Source organism: Lycium ferocissimum, chromosome 9, assembly GCF_029784015.1.
Source record: "Lycium ferocissimum isolate CSIRO_LF1 chromosome 9, AGI_CSIRO_Lferr_CH_V1, whole genome shotgun sequence".
Taxonomy (NCBI): Eukaryota; Viridiplantae; Streptophyta; class Magnoliopsida; order Solanales; family Solanaceae; genus Lycium; species Lycium ferocissimum.
In genome coordinates, this window is record NC_081350.1 from 34,465,126 (window position 1) to 34,484,991 (window position 19,866).

A 19,866-nucleotide genomic window follows, 5' to 3' on the forward strand; every position below is an offset into this window, starting at 1 on the left:
TATATCTAATCTTACCATTTATAGACATTTGATAGAAAAGCTTAACTACTTGACACGTAGTAGACCTAACTTATGTTTTGCAGTCCTCACACTTAGTCAGTATGTGTAACAACCTCGTGAAGCACATTTTTCAGTATCTTTAAGAGTTTTGAGATACCTGAAAAATGATCCAGGACAGGGCATCCTTTTATTTTTCGACCTCTTTTTTGATTTGTTGGATTTTTGCCATACTGATTGGGCATCTTGTAACGATTCTCGTCGTTCAGTGAGTGGATATTTTATGACACTCGGTGGTGCTCCTATTTCCTTAAAATCAAAGAAATAGGCTTCAGTTTCTTTATCATCTGCCGGACGGGAATATAGATCCATGAGAAGAGTGACAATAGAGATTACCTAGTTGGTACGAGTTCTTCAGGATCTTTCAGTTCCTCCTAGTTTGCCCATTACTGTACACTCCGACAACCAGGCGGCGATTCACATCGCGAAAAATCCAGTTTTCCACGAAAGGACGAAGCACGTGGAGTTGGATTGTCATTTTGTACATCAACAGTTCATTTCTGGCTGGATTACTCTTTTTTTCATCCCTTCGGAGCATCAAATTGCGGATATTTTCTCCAAACCCTTATCTGGGGTTTCTCATCGATCATTGCTTAACAAATTGGGGGTAATTTCACCACCCTCCAATTTGAGAGGGATATTGGAATACAAATACAAAAGAATTCATGTTCTTTTACAGAAAAGAAAAATAGTGATTGAAGTAAAGAAATAAAGAAAGAAGAAGAAGATGGTTCAGACAAAATGATTGAGGCTTCGATGAAGCCTATGTACACAAAGTATTTGTCCCATGTCTACGTGGACAAATCCAACCTCTGATAAAAAATATGGGATTGTATCTTAGCCGTACGATCAAGGCCAGCTGGAGATAAAGAAAGGAGCTGAGAAGCTTCCTTCACGTGCCTGTCATGTGAGGGAATCAAAATTAGTTACGTAGTGTACAAATCATAGAATGATAAGTGTATAGGCGTATTTTCTTTTATCATTTAGTTATTGCACAAAATACATGTATATATGGAAGGTGATGAAATCAATACAAGTATCAGAAAATTTCACAAAATTATCTTTGTTTTCTTTCACAGTTAGACCCTTTTATTTTATTTTATGAATTTGTGAAAAATATATAAGTTGTTGTTATTATTATTATTATCATTGTTATTATTATTGTTGTTGTTGTACAAAAGTGATGATATTGTTACGGAACTTGAACAATTTGTGCTCCATCCATGTTGTAAATTGTGGGTACTTGTACTATTAATCCATATTGTACATTGAGGGCTATAATTTCATGCTCTTCTAAAGACAACTTTTCATAGTGCTTTAATATTTTCATTTACAAATCTATAGAAAAAGTAAAAATCATAAGGTATCGGTCACAGTATTTGTGTTATTGATTTGGTACGTATGCTTTAATTGTTGAGGTATTGCTAACAATTAATAATGGTGCATTCCACGTATGAATCAAACAAGGTAAATAAAATTTCTTCACTTCTTCAAATTTAATTTCCGAATTATGTAATATCAGGTAAAAGTTCAAATGTATCCTTGTATTTTGTGAAAGTTTGGCTCATCCATATCTTTGACATCAGTACAATTTTGGCTTGAAATTGCCTTAATAATATCATCCCCATATTTTCATTTTAGTAATTTCATTCCCTAGTGAAATAAATCTTTCTTATTTTGATATTTTTCTCCTACATATCTTATCTGTCATTGGCTCATTTCTTGTCAATCTCTCTCACACACATTACACGCAAAGACACGCATTCCTTTTCTTGATTACACACTTTCCATCAATCCATGCATTTGCTCTTATTCATGTGCACCCTTATAATTATGCTCATTTTTAATACTACTTATTTTTAGCCATTTGGAACCGACACAAAAACTTTCAGCTAAGCCCTTCTAAATTCCAAGCTAGCACCACCATTACTTTTTATTTTTCCACTCTCTGTACCCATAAAAAAAGTAAATTGAACCGTTGCTACTTTCCTATTAGTATTAATATAACAAACAAAACTTACCGGTACTACCACTTGCACTTTCTCTCAGCTGCTTTCTTAGCTCTCTTTTCAGCTCATTTTTTTTCTTTGTTCTCTATCCTTATAATTATGTAACTGCACAAAAAAAGGGAACATTTTCTTGAATCTTTATTGTAAAAACACCTTGAGAAAAGTATTGATCTTTACTTATTTTGTTGAACACAATGGCTTCCTCAACTTGGTCTTTCCAAATTACCTTTATTTGCATTTTCTTGTTTATGGGGTTAAGTTTTGCTGGAGATCCATTTAAGTTTTTTAACTTTGAAGTCTCATACATTGAAGCTTCTCCACTTGGTGTGCCCCAACAGGTAAGTTTTTTTTTTTTTTTTTTTGGTCCAGATCTCTTGTTTTTTTGTTGCTTCCAAGGTAACATGTCAAGTGTTAAATGTTTTGTACAGTGTTTGGTTTCAGATCTATGGGATATGTGATGTCAAATTTTTCAACTTTGTGTGTAGTGTTAGTGTTAGTTACATTTAGCTTAATATTTTCAGGTTATTGCTATTAATGGAAAATTTCCTGGACCAACAATGAATGTGACAACTAATGACAATGTTGTTGTTAATGTGAGGAACAAATTAGAGGAAGACCTCCTCTTTCATTGGTAAGAGTACACTCTTTTGAATATTAATGGTTTTTTTTTTTTTTTTGTTTTGTTTAAATTTTTTGTGTATTTAAGTTAATTTTTGTGGTAATATAGGTCTGGGGTTCAGCAAAAGAGGAGTTCTTGGCAAGATGGATTACTAGGAACAAACTGTCCAATCCCTTCAAAGTGGAACTGGACTTACCAATTTCAAGTGAAGGACCAAATTGGAAGTTTTTTTACTTCCTTCACTAAATTTTCAGAGAGCATCAGGTGGTTTTGGTGGATTAACAATTAACAACAGGGGTGAAATTCCAATCCCTTTTGATTTTCCATATGATGATATCACTATTATGATTGGTGATTGGTACACCAGAAATCACACGGTTAGTGTCTACGCGATGAGTTTGTTGTTTAATAAAGCTTTTGTTGAAGTTAAATTTGTATGGTTTAGTGTGTAATGTGTGCCTTTGCTTGTTGTTGGATGTAGTCTTTGAGGAACACTCTTCTTGCTGGGAAAGATCTGGGGAAGCCTGATGGTGTTTTAATTAATGGAAAAGGTCCTTATAGATACAATGATACTATTGTGCCTGATGGCATTGACTATGAAACAATCACTGTCCATCCAGGTACGCTACATGCAGTAATTCATGTTATTTGTTAAACAACAAAAATCTTGAAAATTCTTAGTATTGCTATTTAGACAACTACATGACTTTTATCTGCTTAAAAAAAATTCTTTGGTACTTTCGCGATAAAACTATCTCTAGAAACTTTAGAGTTTGATTTCTTTGCAAATATTTATGCTTTTATGTTTCTTTAGTATAGAGAAGGGAAAAGGTTCTCTGAAATAATGCATCCATATGTAGAACTTAATTGATTATCTGTGACTCTAAGTAGGCATTTGGCCATAGATTCCGAATATTTTTCACTTTATGTGAAATTTATGAAGTTGGTATTGTGTTTGGTTATATTTTTTGCAAAGGAAGAGAGCACTTTATTTGGACTTTATGAAGTTGGAGTAGGAAAACAGGTTTACCAAATTTGGTCAAATGATTTTGAAATAAAGTGAATTATTCCGGAAAAGTGAATAATTCTCATGGCCAAATGGCTCCTTAAGTTCTCATTTAGTGCAACTTTGTCTTGTTAATTATCTAAAATGTGATACGCTTCTCTTCTTGGTTATTTTATAATGCTAATATTATGATTCTGCAGGCAAAACCTATAGAATTCGTGTAAGCAATGTTGGAATATCAACGAGCTTGAACTTCAGAATTCAGAATCATAACTTACTTTTGGCAGAAGCAGAGGGATCATATACTGTGCAGCAAAACTATACTAGCTTAGACATTCATGTTGGGCAATCATACTCCTTTTTGATAACCATGGATCAGAATGCAAGTTCTGATTACTATATTGTCGCCAGTGCCAGATTTGTCAACCAATCACAATGGCAAAGAGTCACTGGTGTAGGCATTTTGAAATATACAAACTCCAAAGGAAAGGCACACGGCCCTCTTCCTGAACCACCACAAGATGAATTCGACAAAACTTTCTCCATGAACCAGGCTAGATCTATCAGGTTTGTTTCGGGCTTTTTTCATTTTTGGCCAGTCGGTCGAATTTAATTATGGGCGCTATCGAGAATACAAAATCTATACACTGATTATGTATTATATGTATTTATTGTGTATACAATATGTATATTATATATATACATAATCTATACATCTGCTGGCTATTATTCCTTTGAGCGGTCCAAAATTAATTATCCCTAAATATTTTCTGCCACTTACTGTTTGGTGTTACCTTGTACGCTATGTAGATGGAATGTATCTGCCAGCGGAGCTCGCCCAAATCCTCAAGGTTCTTTCAGATATGGCTCGATTAATGTCACAGAAATATACGTGATCCAAAATTTGCCGCCAAGGATGGTAGACGGAAAAAGGAGAACAACACTTAATGGAATTTCATTTGTTAATCCCAAAACACCAATCAGACTTGCTGACAAGTACAAATTGAAGGGTGTATATAAGCTAGATTTCCCTACAGCACCACTATCCGGACCTCCTAAGATGGAAACCTCTGTTATTAATGGAACCTACAGGGGATTTATGGAAATAATATTACAAAACAATGATACCAAAGTTCACACATACCATATGAGTGGATATGCCTTTTTTGTGGTCGGGTATGATCTTGCCTCCTCTGTTGTTCATTGTACTCAAACCTGAAGCTGAAAATACTCATTTCTCTAAACCTGACTTTTTTACTAATGCAAACTTGCAGGATGGATTATGGTGTGTGGTCAAATAATAGTAGGGGCACTTATAACAAATGGGATGGAATAGCTCGCACCACAACACAGGTAATCATTGATATATCTTGAGAATCTCTCTGAATTTGTGGCTAGTACAGGCTTACAATACTTAGCCATCACTCTGCTGTAGCATGTTGAATTATGGATGTATATGTGCCTTGGCCAAACTCACTATATTTTTGTTGCTGTCTCAATGGAACTGCTTACAACTCAATGAGTTCAATTCTTTTCTTATCTGTATATGCCAGTGATAAGATTATTTTGTACTACAATATGACTGCTAATCTTAAACATCGAATCAAAACTCAGTTTACTTGATGTTGTCACGATAATTGTGCTGTAGAATATTGAATGTGCTAAGCTTCTGCGACATGGTTATATGCCAGTCAAAAAATCTTTTTACCAACTTTCTTCACAATGATTGAGAAACATTTTCTTTTGCCTATATCACCCATGTCTTTGGCCCCAAAGCTCGTGCTAAACTTAATAGCCGCTAGTGTTGCAGTTTAGCCCTTTAAAAAAACAAAACTTCATCAAAAAATACACCCATGTCTTTGTCCTTCCATTAGAAAACTGGCACAACTATTATTGCTCCACGTTAGGAGTAGGCAATGCCATTTAAATGGCATAACCTTGAGGGAGTGAATCTGTTATCGTTGTCTGTTACTTGTGATATTTTCTGCTTCGATGTAGTTCCAAATTTCATTTTATGTCTTAAAAGTCTCTATCTTGTGACAATTCTCTCATCTTTCCTATGGTGCTCGCAGGTTTTCCCAGGGGCATGGACAGCAATCTTGGTTTCCCTTGACAATGTTGGAATTTGGAACCTGAGGACAGAAAACCTCGATTCATGGTTTCTAGGCCAAGAAACATACATAAGGGTCGTTAACTCCGAGGCCTCTAACAAAACAGAGTTGCCAATGCCAGACAATGCACTCTTCTGTGGCAAACTTAGCAAACTGCAAAAGTAAGTAAACAACAACTAATCTTCACCTAAATTGCTTAAGCATATTAACTTAGAATTGTCTAATATGGTTTCATTAATCTTCAGGCCTCAAGATATATCATCTGCAAAATCCATTAGAGGCAACGGGTCGAAATTCTCTTTCATGATGATGCTGCTGGTATCTGCAATATTTGCTGTGTTCCAGTAGGAAACTTTTTCCAGTGGATGCTTTGTTTTGTGTTTAAAAAGAATGCGGGAGCCTGGCTTTGCCTTTGTGAGGTCTGTGATTTGTAGTAAGATTGTAGGTGTCTAGTTGTAGTTATGTTGATATCAAGAAGAGGCCATTATTATTAATTGTTTTGACTTGTAATTTGTCATTATTAATTTCCGGTTGTGTTAAAAATGCTCCCCCGGATGGTTGTTCAATTTATTGGTATTCCACACATTCTTTTTAATTGCCTATAATATATGTAATGGCTACTATTCATTAATTTTTAGTACATTCTACTTTGTCCCTCACCTTAAATATATCATATTCGTTATTGTTAACTAGTTCTTTTGTTTCTCAACTAAATAATCATCTGTTATCCGAAATGTACCTGCTTAAATATTCCAGATTAATGTCGTATATGGTCATCCATTAAAGGGAAAAACATTGCCTACCTGGGTTTTTCTATTCAGGTGGCTTGAACTTGAGACCTATAGTTAATAGCGAATTGATCTTATCCATCCCACTATACCCTTGATTGATGATAGTTGTTAGCTTCAGTTAGACAATAACTGTATTGGTGAATTACTAGAATCACTCTACTCAAAATTTAAAGAAAATTCAATACCTTTTTTTTTTTTTTCATTCTGTGTGATACATGACCCTTTTACCTCATGGTTTTCTTTAGCTCTTCACTATACATAATTTTTTTTAAGATTTGACACTTTTTATCCATACTTTGCAGGGTTGGATTTAACACATAATGGCATTTATATTTTCTTAAAATGTCTTTACCATCTACGCACTCAAAATGAAGTTTGAACATTATCAAATTACATTCACAAGAAAAGAAACAGGAACCAGCTAATACTTTCACAAAATTTGTCTCGACTCTTTTGCTTCTTTGGAAATCAAATCAGGAAGCATAAGTGGTCCATTATTCAGAATATTTGATTGCAAAGTACCAGCCTGGACTTATTTTGACTCCAAGAATCAAAATCCAATTTGCCTTTGATTCTTTACAGATGATTAAGCAATAGAAAATGTATCCTGTTGATTACTTTGGGGTTAGGGGTAATTTTTACTTACAATTACTCAGCTTTGCAAAAAAGAGTTAATTATTACTCTATTTTATTGTGTTGTTAGGTTAAATACGATGTTTGTTTTGGTTATTTAAATTTTATTGTATCCTATCGTTAGATCCATCGTTACGTAACGACGAAAAGTCTCATTTTATATAACAACCGATTTGGTGTTATTACGTCGTTAACTTATTTATTTTTTCTCATTTTGTCTTTACTTATTATCTAATAACCATATTTTTTCCTTTATTCTACCTTTTTATGATAGCTCTACATTGTATCCTACCTTTCATGTAGGTTTATGACTCAAACTGTTGATGTCTAACATTATTTAATGACTGAAAACGATACGATCTTTTCAAATGTTGTATTCATCTAAACAATATAATACAACAAAATACGATATTATACGTACATTATGAAACAATAAGTAGCAACCTTCTAACCAAAGTGTGAATGCACATTTAGCCTAGAATCCTTGTTTCCTCAAACCACAGCCTTCATATATTCAAGTTTTTCCCAAAAAGAAATAGAAATATAAAAGAAAAAAAATTGTTCTTTGTCTAATCGGAGTCAAACTTGGGGCCAAAACCGTCACATGAATTCACGTGAGGTGCCTAGATTGTCAGGGGTAATTTTTACTTACAATTACTCAGCTTTGCAAAAAAGAGTTAATTATTACTCTATTTTATTGTGTTGTTAGGTTAAATACGATGTTTGTTTTGGTTATTTAAATTTTATTGTATCCTATCGTTAGATCCATCGTTACGTAACGACGAAAAGTCTCATTTTATATAACGACCGATCTGGAGTTATTACGTCGTTAACTTATTTATTTTTTCTCATTTTGTCTTTACTTATTATCTAATAACCATATTTTTTCCTTTATTCTACCTTTTTATGATAGCTCTACATTGTATCCTACCTTTCATGTAGGTTTATGACTCAAACCGTTGATGTCTAACATTATTTAATGACCGAAAACGATACGATCTTTTCAAATGTTGTATTCATCTAAACAATACAATACAACAAAATACGATATTATACGTACATTATGAAACAATAAGTAGCAACCTTCCAACCAAAGTGTGAATGCACATTTAGCCTAGAATCCTTGTTTCCTCAAACCACATATATTCAAGTTTTTCCTTCATATAAAAAAGAAAAAAATTCAAGTTTTTCCCAAAAAGAAATAGAAATATAAAAGAAAAAAAATTGTTCTTTGTCTAATCGGAGTCAAACTTGGGGCCAAAACCGTCACATGAATTCACGTGAGGTGCCTAGATTGTCATAACTCATAAATGAAACACACAAAAAGGACTAGTCGAAATAAAAGACTACTAATGTATTCTTATCGGTTTTACTCAAAAGTTCGGTTCATTAAGGATTTTGAAGGGTTTTGGCGTAAGTATGCCGCGGTAAAATTCTTTAAACTAGTTTTTAATTTTTAAAATTTGTGACCGAGAGGTCACGGGTTCGAGCACGTTCACGTGAGGTGCCTAGAAAAAAGAGTTAATTATTACTCTTTTTATTGCGTTGTTAGGTTAAATGCAAGTTTGTTTTGGTTATTTAAATTTTATTGTATCCTATCGTTAGATCCATCGTTACGTATTAACGACGAAAAGTCTCATTTTATATAACGGCCGCTGGAGTATTAAACTTATTTATTTTTTCTCATTTTGTCTTTACTTATTATCTAATAACCATATTTTTTCCTTTATTCTACCTTTTTATGATAGCTCTACATTGTATCCTACCTTTCGTGAGGTTTATGACTCAAATTGATGTCTAACATTATTTAATGACCGAAAACGATACGATCTTTTCAAATGTTGACCCCAACAAAATAGCGCATTAGAAACAATAAGGGAGCTTTAGCCTAGAATCCTTGTTTCCTCAAACCCATGACCTTATATATTCAAGTTTTTCCCGAAAAGAAATAGAATATAAAAGAAAAAAAATTGTTCTTTTTCCGTCAAGTGTAATGATCCTCTGTATACAAGAACAAGGCGATATCCTTGCGAGTTGCAAAAACTATGATCACCCCGCGTAGGAGCCATCACTATGAAACCCCGCGCGTAATGAAAGCAAGGGCGATATCCGGAGGCGACTATAGAGGTGTCAAAGCCATCTATGAAAGTGTGGGAAAGGGTGGTGGAGATGAGGGTGAGGAGAGGTGTATCTATCTCGGAGAACCGGTTTAGATTCATGCGGAACGCTCGACTACGAGGCCATCCATCTTGTGGAGGCGGTGGAAAAGATAGGAGAGGAAGAGAGACTTACATATGGTATTCATCGACCAGAAAAGGCTTACGACAAAGTTCCAAGGGAGATCTGTGGAGATGCTTGGAGGCTAAAAGTGTACACAGTGGCGTACATTGGGTGATCAAGGACATGTACGAGGGAGCCAAGACCGGGGTAAGGACAAGTAGGAGGAGACTCGAGCACTTCCCGGTTGTGATGGGGTTGCGTCAGGATCGACTCTTAGTCCATTTTTATTTGCCTTGGCGATGGATGAATTGACGCGGCATATTCAAGGCGAGGTGCCATGGTGTATGCTTTTCGCGGATGACATAGTCTTGATCGACGAGACTCGTAGCGGAGTCAACGCTTCAAGGCTGGAGGGTTGGCGTCAAACTTTGAGTCTAAAGGATTCGAAGGCGAGTAGGACCAAGACGAGTACTTAGAGTGCAAGTTCGGTGAAGCACCTCGAAAGTGTCAGCGTGGAAGTGAGGCTTGGTACCCGAGTCATTCGGAAGACTAGTAGTTTCAAGTATCTTGGGTCTATTATACAAGGCGGTAGGGAGATTGACGATGATGTCACACATCGTATTAGGGGGCGAGGTGGATGAAATGGAGGCTGTTAAGCACGAGGTGCTATGTGATAAGAAGGTGCCACCACGACTTAAGGGCAAGTTCTACAAAGTGGTGGTTAGACCGACCATGTTGTATGGGGCGGAGTGTTGGCCAGTTAAGATCTCTCACGTTCCAAAGATGAAAATTTCCGAGATGAGAATGTTGAGATGGATGTGTGGGCATACCAGGAGTGACAGGATTAGGAATGAGGCTATCCGGGACAAGATGGAAGTGGTCTCGGTGGAAGACAAGATGCGGGAAACGAGGCCGAGATGGTTTGGACATGTGAAGAGGAGAGACACGGATGCCCCGGTGCGGAGGTGTGAGAGGTTGGCCATGGATGGTTTCGAAGAGAGGTAGGGGTAGGCCGAAGAAGTGCGGGGAGAGGTGATTAGACGGATATAGCGCGATTCTGACTTCACCGAGGACATGACCTTAGATAGGAGGGTATGGAGGACTCGGATTAGGGTAGAAGGCTAGTAGATAGTAACGTTTATCCTTTCATATTAGTAGTCACATTTGTGCTTTGATTTACTCGCTACTATTTGTTATCCCGTACTTTGATTATCTTATTTTATCCGTGATAGCTACGCTCCTTTACAACCTATTTCATCATGGCTTAGTCGCTTTAGTTATTTACATTTCCATATCGCTTTGAATCTCTTGGCCTTATCTCGACCTTTTGTTATGCTTTTATGCTTTCTATTGAGCCGAGGGTCTTTCGAAAGCAATAAAATCCTACCTTGGTAGGAGTCAGGTCTGCGTACACTCTGCCCTCCCCAGACCTCACGTTGTGGGATTCAACTGGGTTGTTGTTGTTGTTGTTGTTGTACTCCCAATAAGAATGATACTCCATCTATCCAATTTTACTTGTCCATGTGGCTTGACACACCCCTTAAGAAGCAATAAATAAAAAGATAATTTATCATATCACTCCTAATTATCATAAGTCATCTCACTCATTAGAAAATGAATTGGAAATAATTAGTACTTAATAATAAGAGTAAAATATGTATAAAATGGTAAATTTTGTCTTGTTTCTTTCAAATTAGACAAGTAAAAGTGGACGGAAATAGTATGTAGACGGAAATAGTATGTAATAGTTTTATTTAAGATATTCGTCTAAATTATCTTCTTCGTTTCCTAAGGTTTAATCATTTCGCGTAATTATTAATTAATACTCATTCTAATTGGAGCAATAAGGGTAAACTTGAAAGAAAAAAAAAACAAATAAATATCATCTTATTTTTTCAAAATTCAAAACGTCAAATATTTAAAAACAAATATAATTTGTCAAAGGGAATAAAATAACATACTAGAGAGCCATCCTTATTCAAGCAGTTGTACATTACTTTATCGTGGTATTTCTGTCATATCAGCTCCTTCCTTTCCTTTTCTAGGATCTGTAAGGCAACTACCAACAGCATCATGTGCGTAGCATGACCAGACACTTCAATGATACAAAGAAAAGATCAAATGTAAACACCAAACAGAATAACGAATAATGACTCTCGAACATCATATCATATTAGTTGTTGAAATGTAACACATTGACAATCATATAAGCTGTCCACATTTCTTTTCTTCTTCACGTCTTTTGAATGCCATTATGAAGCTAACTACCAAAGGAAGATGTAAAAGGGGCACACGTAATTCGATTATGGTCACTTAAGTAGCTAGTTCTAATTTTATTTTACTTTTTTACTTTTCGCAGATGAAAATCTTATAACCTTTTAACTTTTTTTGGGTAGAAAGGGGTCAAATGACGTTATAATTGTGACGCCCCAAGTAATAATTACCAATTTTTACTGTATAGCTTATACAGATGATATCGATTCCGTATTCTGTTTCTAGGAGTGAATAGGTTTTGGGCCCAAGGATTTGGTCCTATCCAAAAATGACTTGGGCTAGTCGGTTTCTGGGCCGATATTTTATTTATAGTCACCAATTGATATATGGTTGAAAAATAGACACCTTTCACCTCACATTAATATAAGTGTGAAAGGACTTTTTTGGCCCTTTTCTATTGATATATTTTTTCTTTTTCTACATGGACGAACTGAACGAATCACTTTCTCAATTTTTTCACTCCCTCCGTCCAAAAATGATTATCTTTCTTTTCTTTTTAGTCTATCCTAAAAAGATTGACACCTTTCTATATTTAGAAATAATTTAACTTTATTCGATAATTTACAATACACAAATATCGAAGAACTTTTTTGAATACACATTTCAAAAGTCTTCCTTTATTTCTTAAACTTTATACCAAGTCAAATTAAGAAAATCTTTTTAAGATGGAGGGAGTAGTATTTTTGTAACAGATCTTCTGTGGCTGTGCAAGAAGTGTTCATGCCAATTCTACTACTGCGAAATGCACCTAAGTCATATTTTCATAGTTTCTTCCAGAAATAAGGAATACAATGTATAGTATTTTGTGTTCATTAGTATATCTGGATCTAGTTTTACAACGAAAATTTATGGGTTAGAAAAAGTATTTTGTTTTTAAATGCCATTATATGATTTTCCCCCACCAACATGCAATGTTAAGTTTGGCAGCAAAATATGGGATTTTTGTTTGCCTTTGTGTTTTCATGTCTGTCAAATACTCTAGTAAAAGTCCTTAGAATTTCACTTATAGACGTTTGAACTCTAGGACACTTGTAAAAGTCCTTAGAATTTCACTTGCATAAGTTTGATTTGAAATATTCTTAAAAATTGATGAGCTTTTTTTATATACTAGTTTTTTGACACGTGCGTTACACGGGGAACAACGATTAAACATTACAAGCTCTTTAAAAATTACATGAATATTATTATAACATACATGTGCGTGAAGTGTTGCCCAGAATTTGAAGGAAGAATAGAAGTTAAACTGATAAATGTTGCAAATAATAAAACAATATTGAGCTCAAAATGATTGATTAGTACATGTTTGAACTTGCGAAGGTAAATAATACTATTAAGTTCAATAGGTAATTTTCCTTAATTACATTAATTTCTATCATGTTATGAGGTACAAAAATGTGATATGAGAATATCTCACGTAGTCTTTCTATTTTTATTTTTTATAATCGATGTTCTTATAGAAAGTTTCAATTTGATACTTTGGTTGCTCTATAATGACCGAAACTATTGTTGTCGGTATTAATATTTTGTTGAAATTGAAATATGATTTTCCATATGAGAAAATATGTAGCAAAAAGACGTTAGAACTCGCAAACAGAATTAATAATATATATATAAGTTAAACCTTATACACGACATACCTCAAGTAATATATAGAATAATATTGCTGAATGTATTACTAAAAGCTAATCAAAATAAAGTTTAGCTACACTTTGTTATAATTCTAATAACATTCTTTGTATCATTATTTGATTGATTGAATAGTTTAGAGTAATAAAGAATAGTCGAAAGGAATCCACAGAGAAAAGCCAAAATGCCTAAAATCAAAATTGTCACCACTATTAGAAATTAACCGTGAATAAAGTATATACTCATCTTTACAAAAATCGTTAGGTATAATGTCGCACAGGTATAATGTCGCACAAATATGAATGGAAAAATACACTTTCGTTGTCTATTTGAAAATTAAGTTGTTGCTCTCATATCATACAAATCATTGAAAAAGAAAAAATGGAACAAAAAGGGGTGAAAATGAACAACATCGGTGAATTAATGTTTGCAGCACTACGTTCGATACTTTCATTCAAAGTAATGATCTTTAAGCAATAATCTATGTAAATTAACTCGTATTCAGACAATTGGCAATATGAATATTGGTGGCATACTGCATAAAATTACTAAAGTATTATCAAACTCACCCTATACTAATAAAGGTTTCGTCAATTACTTGCAAGAATGAAAACACAACAAAAAGAAACAAAACAATCTCCAACAACAATACAAAATGATTAAAAAATTACATACAAATATGGGTTGTGTACCTAATTTCAGTTGGACGATCATAACTTGACTTCAAAATGGAAAAGAAAAATCAATATTGTGAGCTGACAATAAGCTTTTCTCGAGGAATGGGTCGTCCATTCTACTTCAAAGTTCTAATTATAAAGGAGAAATAAGCGAAATAAATTACGGAAAGTAACATGATTGGACTGTCATAGATTAACTCTCCCACTGCAAGAGATTTTTTCTTCTTAACTTCAAAGTGACGCCATCTCTGCTTCTTCTAAATTGTCTTCTTGTCGATATGTTCTAAGCCATTATAACCATGAATATTCCTGAGAGAAGATTACAAAAACAAAATATGTTAGTGAAGAGGAAAATGCTAATTTGATACTACTTTGTCAACTCTTTTATAGAGTGCAATAAAATATTTGAAAAGTCTATACACAAATGACATTAACGGTGGAATCTCAAGGGACCAAAAATAGATAAAGGGGCTGAGCTGTAAAAAAATTGCAACACGATGAAGCTGCATTAAGAACTGAAAGAGCAAACAATCCTAAAATTTAATGGTGCTTAAGAGTCATATTTTTGCCTTTTCACATACCTAACGGATTAATTTGGAATATTGAATAATGATACATGAATATGTTTTTGGTATCTAATTGATCTTCAAAATTCAAAGAGTCACTGATGGGTTATTTCCAATATATCCTTTTGTTTTTAAATTGATGAATTAATTAACCCATTAGATTATATTAAATACGATGATATGATTCATGTAATTATAATATTTTATTATATGATTTATGTCTTAATACATTTTAATTTATAGTATGGGCAAAATGGTAATCTAACTTTGAAGATAGGAGCTTCCCACTTTTAATATAATATGATACTGCTGTAAATGAAGTAGTATCCTGGAGTTCTAAACTGCTCCAACTGAAACTCCAGTACATAGTCTTGGAGTTCAAATTCCTACAAGTGAAACTTCAGGATGATGTTCTTGAGTTAGAACTTTAATTTACAAGTGAAACTTGATCATGGAATTCGAACTTCTACAAATAAACTCCATGAATTTGTCCTCAAATTCATGCTAGGATTTCAAAAATCTGTAGGAAATCTATGGTTTTACTAATAAGAACTTAAAAATCGATCCAGTAAGGTTCTGTTTGATCAATTTAATCCTTAATTAGATTTATCATATGAAAGAAGGATAAAGAGTAATATAATATCCTAAGTCCAAGGTTTTTTATTAGCTCTGAAACAAAAAACAACAAGACAAAATATTTGAAACTGAATTTGTTAAAATGCATAAGTCTACGTACTGCATCTAAAGCTTTCCGCTGCTGGACTATCTCTCTATAATTCCAAGGAATTCAAACAGAATTCATGTACATAAGGAGATCTCTAATTAGAAGCTATCCTATTTACTAAACTTATCTTGTAAATAATCACAGGTTTTTTTAATATAAATATCACACTGTATATGATAAATGAATTCAAGGGTTTCCAATATCTTTCTTCATGCAATCGCGTGTCAAGAATTGATCATATCCGGAACTGTCACATATTCTGATCCTAACTTAGATTAACGTCACTAGTATATTCCTCTTTTTCGTTTCATTTGTGATTATCTTTATAGGCATAGTACTACGTATATATGGAGCATTAATTTCTAGGCCTTGAAAATGTAGTGCTAAAGCAAAAAGTGATTATTAAGATGGAGCAAAAGGCACTGTTCAAGCAAAAGTTTGAAGCCATAAGTACACTTCACCACAAGGATAAAGAAAGAAAGTCTAGAAAAAAAAATACACATTCCACACGCTACGAGATTCACATTAATTGGTTAGACTTGGCTACTATAGCTTCTGCATCGATCTCAAAACCTGTTCCTTTCTTTGATTCTCTGATCCATCAGTGAGGGGAGACACTAACGTTGGCTGAATGACTAAACAAACCATCTTTCATAAGAGCATCTTCTCCATCCTAAATATCAACAAAATTAAAACTAAAGTAAGCAAACAAAGAAGTAAAAATGTGCATTTCATGGGATATACAATGAAGATGCATGTTATAATGTACCTGTTGGCGTACATTAGCCCTTTTAACAGTCTGATCAGGCATGAGACCGAATTGAATGTGTGGAAAGTGGGCCCACTGCGTCATCAACAACAAAAAATCGTGTACAAAACTTAGCTATAAATAAAATCACCATGATAGAAACCCTAGTTCTTAATTGTCAAGATTTATTGTCGAACACGGAATTTATTTCAACCCTAAATGCCTTGAATCAAAGTGATAAGATCCATTAGTAATTTTATGTATAATTAAACAAAAATAAAAAGAAGAGGAGGAACCCTAATCTAGATAAAAGGGTGAATACATTTTTTGCAGCGGCGCTAAATGCTTCTCTGTGGCTAATGTCAGGATTCCCTGCTTTTATGCGTTGGATCTCTTCCCTGCACAAAATTGAAATGACCCAATTTCTAGTTTCATATGACAATATAGATAAGTACTAGTATATGAATACTTTTTTATTTGTTTGTACGATATCTATAATTGCCTTTAATTAAAAAGATAGATAAGTACTACTATATGTATACTTTTTTTTATACGATATCTAAAATTGCATTTAATTAAAAAGATTCTTACTTGATGAATCTGTTGTAAGCAGAGGGCACCCGTTGTCTCTTCTCAGGAGCTGTACATAAAGAGAGCCGTCAACCGTATGCATAAATCATCTTATGATAATTACATGTATTTTTCTTCTACATAGTTCTTCATCATTTCAGCGCAGAAAGAGAAGCAAAGTGACTAAGTTTTTTTTTGTTACAGAATTAAAAGGATTTAAGTTATATATAAACCAACAGTATAAACTATGTTTACACTACATAAGTGAATTATAATTAATTTGTGACAGTAGGTTAGTTACCATTTCTATGCAATTACAAACTAGTGCTTGTGAAGAAATTTATTTGTAATTGCTTAAAAAGTGACATGATTATGTGTTTATTATGTACAAGGATGAGCTCTTTATCCTTAGAACTTCCATCATAGGTAAGGATAAACCCCCTCTTGTAACTCTACCCTTTTGATGATATATCCAGGAAAGGGGATGGCCTAACCCCCCACCAATCTGGTGGTTATTAGCCAAAAAATACATAGAAATTAGAACATAAACTCAAGTTAAAATACTTGTCATCTTTTAGTTCCATCTATCTTCACAAAGGCAAGTCGGGGAATTAAGCAAAACTCAGAACAAAAGCATTAACATCAAGGCTTGATCAGGGACCAACCATCTTGGGTGGTCTCAATTAGCTTATAAGGGAAGGACTGTCCAAGTTCATATAAGGAGACCACCCATCTCATTAACTATCAATGAGGTATTTTTTTTAATTCTTCAACAAAAGCATCCCAAAAGAATCAGTATTTCCTTGAGTTTTAGGGTAAACTTTTCATATTTTATCATATAAGTGCATATAGCTTAAACTCTTAATGTAAGATAAGAAATATGTCTTTTTTTCTCCTCACGTCTGTTAATAACGGGTGGCCTAGGAAGATCATCAAATCCAGGCCGAGCAGGCAGGACAAAATCAGCGGAGTTACTCTGGTTCATCAAGAAATTTGGGGTTGCGTTGGTTATTTCTTCCTGCAAAGCAAGTCATTTATCAAATTTTGCAAGCAAATCTAAAAAGATTAGACCTTTAATATTAATGCTTCGTCAACAGTAATATATATACACATACCAGAAGATTGTGGGAAGGAGAGAAATAAGTGTGACCAAATTGATGAAGCTGATGATGATGAGTGGAAGGCAAAAGCAATCCTGGCAACAGATTAGTGCAGTGGCCACATCGAACCGTCACAGTCTTGAACAAACTTGTGCACGGAACACTTACCTAAGGAAATCAATCATCCAAAAAAAAAAAAAAAAAAAAAAAAAAAAAGAACAAGCACCAAATTATCAAAAACCACCATGGGTAGAACCACAGAATCATTTACTTGCTTTGAGATCTTCCCTCTTTTCGTTGAATCCCAAAAAATATTGTTGGAAAATTTTATCAAATTAATGTGGTTATTTGAAGACTAGAAAAAGGGGTAAATGCCAAACACTCTAGGAAATTAAAGGACTAAGGGCTCGTGTGGTTGTTCGTATTAGAAAGAACCAGAATAAAATTTTCCATCCCATATACAGGAAGAGATTATCTATCCTGATTATAAAACCAGGATAATAATCCTGAAATAACCTCGTTTTGAACCAAACTAGCTACAAGAAAGACTTAAATGGCCAAAAAGTTCGAAACCACAAGAAAACCTAATTTGTGATTCTTGTTTCACAAAGTAGGGAGAAAAGAGAACAATATTATGTTGAGAATATACCGCGAGGACAGTGTCACAGACGTTGCAATGGGCATAGCAGAGCTGCTCGGAAGGAGGAGGGAGGTGGTCCCATGACAAGCTATTTGAAGATGACATATTATTCTCTATTTCCTATTTTTCTAAACTGATAATTGGCTGTTGCTTTTGTGATTGATTTGATTTGATTTGATTGATGGCTTGACAGTTCCTTGGATCTATTTTTTTTTTCTTGATGAAGTGAGTTATAAAATTTGAGGAAAGAAGAGAGAGGCTAAAACCCTTTTTTTCTCCCTCACTAAGCTTGCACTTGCAGTACTCTCCTAAATTTCTTGGTCCTGTTTATAGCTTGATGATGGATGCTATCAATACATGTTATGCATAGAGCGGACAGTGCACATGCATGGGTGATGATGTATATGTGTGTTATCTATATATTTATGGAAGGCTTAATGCATATGCGGTCAGAGGTGGATCCAGGATTTAAAATTTATGGGTTCAATCATAAGATTTTTAGCATTGACTCCATTATATTTTTAAAGTTAGGGATTCATATCTACTATTTATTGCAATTTTAATAATTTTTTACACATAAATTTAGGTTCCGCGATGAAAGTTTAGGGTTCAGTTGAACCCCTACCTTGTAGGCTAGATGTGCCTCTGTATGCAGCCCTCTAAACTTGTCCCTTTCTTTCATTTTGGCACCTCAACTAAGTGTTGTTCATATTGAACTCCTGAACTCATTATCGAGTGTGTCTATCAAACCACCTAAATCTGATTTTTATTAGATGCAGAAATTAAACTGGGGAAATGAAGGCGGAATAATATTTTAGACATGTGGTAAGTTATTCTTTAGGTCATAGATGTGTCGGTTTCTGCTCTTCCATTGCCGGCTTAATTAAGAGCTACTCTCCCCCTCCTCAAATGCTACTAATCTTAGCTAAAAATGGTATAATTAAATTAGAATATATATTAGCAGGTTGTTACATTGAAGATGAAATACTATGTACGTCGAATTGTGTTTGATAGACACACTTGAGGACGGAGTTCAATAGGAACAATTCTTAGTTGAGATACCAAAATGAAAAAAAAAAAAATAGCAAATTTAGAGGGCCGCATATGCATTAAGCCTTTATGGAAGTAGTAATTGATCTACTACTTTTTTCAATTTATGAATTAGAAAGAAAAGATATAACATGTGTGGTCGCATTCCCAATGTATATGTATGAAAGGCAGAAGGCGGCAGATGTGGGGGAGAGGAGCTAGAAAAGGACGTTTGCATGGTGAGTTATAAAGCTCCCAATTCACTCATTCACTTGTTACTTTCATAGTTCGTGGTTTTAGATTGTATGGTTTCACTTTTTCATTGCAATCAATTTTTTTATACGTTTAAAGATAATTGAATAAATAAAAGTTTACTATGTCTAATAACAACTTACACTATTCGCTGAGATGATCACACTTTGCAACGTAGTATGAGATCATTCAAAGGTCCTAAATATTCAACAAT

At 34.1% G+C, this 19,866-nt stretch overlaps 2 protein-coding genes across 2 annotated transcripts; one reads left to right on the plus strand and one right to left on the minus strand.

The window, feature by feature from the left end:
- The first annotated feature begins 1,921 nt into the window (after positions 1–1,921).
- Positions 1,922–6,433, plus strand: LOC132030410 (monocopper oxidase-like protein SKU5). The gene is given in 10 exon segments (XM_059420033.1): positions 1,922–2,404; positions 2,588–2,697; positions 2,794–2,916; positions 2,918–3,062; positions 3,167–3,305; positions 3,892–4,258; positions 4,502–4,867; positions 4,966–5,044; positions 5,764–5,963; positions 6,048–6,433. Coding segments are annotated over 10 exon segments (1,776 nt in total). The 5' UTR covers positions 1,922–2,260; the 3' UTR covers positions 6,151–6,433.
- Positions 6,434–15,691: 9,258 nt separating this feature from the next.
- LOC132030407 (protein YABBY 4-like) lies at positions 15,692–18,775 on the minus strand. Its single transcript, XM_059420030.1, has 7 exons — positions 18,381–18,775; positions 17,747–17,899; positions 17,532–17,649; positions 16,653–16,701; positions 16,384–16,459; positions 16,083–16,157; positions 15,692–15,986 (listed from the first exon to the last, which is right to left on the minus strand). The coding sequence occupies exons 1-7, from the start codon at positions 18,474–18,476 to the stop codon at positions 15,915–15,917; spliced, it is 639 nt and encodes a 212-aa protein (XP_059276013.1). The 5' UTR covers positions 18,477–18,775; the 3' UTR covers positions 15,692–15,914.
- Positions 18,776–19,866: the final 1,091 nt, after the last annotated feature.

What these genes read in the sequence shown, in the direction of transcription:
- LOC132030407 (XM_059420030.1), bottom strand. Translation starts at nt 18,476, where the DNA reads ATGTCATCTTCAAATAGCTTGTCATGGGACCACCTCCCTCCTCCTTCC. An exon ending in TCTGTGACACTGTCCTCGCG is followed by an intron (nt 17,900 to 18,380) that starts GTATATTCTCAA and finishes TGATTTCCTTAG; the next exon opens with GTAAGTGTTCCGTGCACAAG. An exon ending in TTAGCGCCGCTGCAAAAAAT is followed by an intron (nt 16,158 to 16,383) that starts GTATTCACCCTT and finishes TTGATGACGCAG; the next exon opens with TGGGCCCACTTTCCACACAT.